We start from the raw sequence: 3,431 nt of genomic DNA on the forward strand, positions 1-3,431 counted from the left end.
GTCTGTATTGATTCCTTTGGCTAATTTGGCCAAGATTATAGAAGGTTTAGCTCCTCCTGAGTATTGTTTTTTTTAAATATTGTAAATATAATCTATTTTCTACAAGCCCTTAAAGATAGGAATTATGAGTAATCATTGTACGTCGTAATGATATGAACATTTAAAAACAAATAAACAATACTAGACTTCAAATCAATACTTGGAAGAACAAAAAGTAATTTATTCCAAGGAGTTACTTTTCTTGTAAAAGCAATTGTCATTTTATCATCATAATCACCTATCACTTCTATAAAGGAAATGTGAGAAAACAATGAACAATAAAGTTGACATTTCATACTCTACTCCAACACGAATATTGAGAAGTTGAACATTGTTTGTTTACCAAGTCATTATCAACAAACAGTGGACTAAAACAACCTCACATTTGAGGTTATGATGAGGGAAGACAGAAGGTGTGAGCTCATGTCTTTGAGACATTATATTCCTCAAGAAATAATGTTGATGCCATATCACTGATGACCACTGAACAGTACTACATACTGCAGATGGTAAACAGTAAAAGGTGTGAGGGTGGAACCAGTTTCATCAGACGTAATCCTCCAAATGACATACATGGCAGGATTTAGGAACTAGAATCTTCTCTTTGAAACATAGTTTTCAGAGCAGGTCTTGAATTCCAGCCTTGCTTCTTGGCAACCTTGTAAACACATCCGAAGAGATCAGGAAAGGTCACCGTTAGGTCAACACCGGCCACATCCTCAGAGCTGCGGAAAGAGAGAGGGAATACTTCCTCAGCCACCCTCAATGGTATGAGAGAGCATACTAGCATTGGGACAAAGTCCCACTCAGGATATGGGTTTCAAGTTCTTAATAAAAGCGTCAACACGGCCATACTTACTAGTGCTCATGGAGGTTGCGGATGAAGCGCAGTAACCCCAGTGTGTTCTCAGGGTAGGGCTTCTTTTTACCATCCAGCTTCTGGACCAACTGTGGTGGCAGCTGTGAACACACAACATGTTACTATTGTTGTGCTATCAGCCCAATAGAGCTCTCAGGGCTTCTGACGCTGGCTTTCTAATTTTTAATTAATTAATTTTGACATTTAGCAGACGCTTTTAATCCAAAGTGACTTACAATTATAAATTATGCTTTCTCTGTGTACCACATGTACAAAAGAAGAGATTTGGTGAGGCTGCATTCTCATTTTATGCACCCAAATTGTGGAATGCACTGCCAGTTTACATTCGAGACGCAACCTCAGCAAATATGTTCAAGTCAAGACAAAAAAATAATAATAATAATAATATTGCCTTTAAATGACTAAATAATAGAATTATAATTATATAATGATTGGAGCACTTTGAGCTGCAACGATTGCAGGAAAAGTGCAGTACAAATACAAGTTATTATTATTATTATATTACTATTATTGAACACAGAAATAAACAAGGGTGGCAGCAAAGTGAGTAAAATGACGTCCGTCTCACCTTGGCCTTCCACTGACAGAACGACGTCCCCTCGGCACTTTGGTCCAGACCACCAAGGAGCTCGGGATCCGGGTTACGACAATTTTCGGCTTCTTTCTCATTCCCCATTTTCCTCAAGTACTCCACTCTCCTGAAAAACAACAGTGGGCTTTTGAATGTATGAAACTAGTTGAGGGCAAATTATCCCATAACATCAGACCTCAAAACTGTTGTAGATGTGTCATACTTATGAACATATTATGCCGTGTTCAATGCCTCAAAGTTAAGTGGAGTAACGTTAAAACAACTTTCAAGTGAATTGAAACATCACGTTTGGTCAGTCTGAATTAATGGAAATGTATGAATTCATGACCAGAGCCTTAAGTCATGATGAGGTCGAATGGACGAAGGAGGCACTCACTTCTCCTTTTCCCAGAAGTAAGAGTGAGCCAAGGTCTCTTCCACTGTAGGTCTCTTCTCTGGGTCTTCACTGATCATCCACTCGATCAGGTCCTTTGCGACCTCATCTTCAACATGTTCCAGGTTATACTTCCCATCTGAAATATTACTCTCACATCTAAAACCTTTGCCAAAGGGATGTTGTCCACCAGAAAGGATGTAATACACTAACATCCCAGCCACCTGCAGATTGCACCAAATATTGAAACAATCTGGTAACCAAAATATCATGAACAATAAACATATGAACAACTTTTTCATATGAACTTAAAATGGGAAACAAACCTGAATATCTGTGCTCCTCTTATACCCAACACCTGGGACTTCATCTATAGTCTCCTTGGCCTTCCAGCAACTCGTTCCTGCATTTCCTGTGTGTAGAGTTGTTTGTCCCATGGCCAGTTGCCTACTTATACCAAAGTCGGCTAATCTTGCCTTGCCTTTAGAATCTATGAAGGAAATCATGCACAGATTACACCAGTATGACATACAGGACTGTATTTGTTATGCTCAAGGAATGGTATTCCATGAGAGCAGCATGTTCACATAGTTTAGGAATTTGTGAGTGGTAATATTTCTCCAACCGCATCCCTCAGATTTATGTGACAGACTGATGTTTTTGTTGTTTTTCAAATTACGGATTGGGGCTTTCATAGTTTTGTAATAAATAGTTGACACTTTCCCATTGGTTCCCATTGCAAGCACAATGTATGTTTATGGTTTAGTCTTACCTATCAAAACATTCTGGGGTTTGATATCACGGTGCAGAATTTTCGTTGTTGGCTGATGAAGGACACTGAGACTACAGAGCACCTGCTTTGCAATTGTTTTCCAGTCATGAGTTTTGTCTTTTGGTATGTCGTCTTTGATGTATTCCTCCAAGGTGTATTCACACAGCTGGAGAGCAAGGTAGCCACATTTCTTATCCTCTGCAAAGTCCACATATCTCACAATGAAGGGGTGATCAAGCTCTGGGAGACGTAGAAATTCTTCCTCGTTCTTGAGTTCTTGATAGAATGACCTGAGCATTCTCTTAACCGCAACTTCAGTGCCATCATCCCTCAGACCTAGGAGGACCTCAGTTCCATCCCTTCCTTTTGCAATACGGAATTCGTCATCAAAAGTTAGACTTCCTGCCCTTTCAACTTCATGCTTGTTGGCAAGCTTTTCCAATTGTGGTCTCCATCTTTTGCTGACTTTGAGCCATTTGCGTGGTAATGGTGAGGTCTCAGTGGTAGTAATGAATGGCTTATCACCATCTAAACCAGATTCTTCAACAGGAGAAGATAGAGTATCAGAGACTACACATGCATTACTTTCTTGTTTGTCTGTCTCTTTTGACATCTCTGCATTCCTCTTCTTTTTCTTCTTTTTCTTCTTCTTGTTTCCTGAGCTAGGACTATCTTCTGAATCTTGTCTTGTTGATTTGGGGACTGCACTCTCTTGATTTTCTAAGAATCCATTCAGTTTCCTCAGGTTTTCTTTCAGGGTATCATCCACCCACAT

General features: G+C 39.6%; 1 protein-coding gene across 1 annotated transcript; it reads right to left on the reverse strand.

Moving 5' to 3' along the window:
- Nucleotides 1-897: 897 nt before the first annotated feature.
- Nucleotides 898-2,332, reverse strand: LOC308173855 (uncharacterized protein; the record flags this gene model as incomplete). Its single annotated transcript, XM_080548910.1, has 4 exons — nt 2,211-2,332; nt 1,888-2,108; nt 1,488-1,617; nt 898-999 (listed from the first exon to the last, which is right to left on the reverse strand). Exons 1-4 carry the CDS (start codon nt 2,319-2,321, stop codon nt 898-900), a joined length of 564 nt encoding a protein of 187 aa, XP_080405036.1. The 5' UTR covers nt 2,322-2,332.
- Between the last annotated feature and the right edge of the window lie 1,099 nt (nt 2,333-3,431).

The sequence above is a fragment of the Nansenia antarctica genome (genome assembly GCF_963989245.1).
Source record: "Nansenia antarctica genome assembly, chromosome: 19".
In the NCBI taxonomy this organism is placed as follows: domain Eukaryota; kingdom Metazoa; phylum Chordata; class Actinopteri; order Argentiniformes; family Microstomatidae; genus Nansenia; species Nansenia antarctica.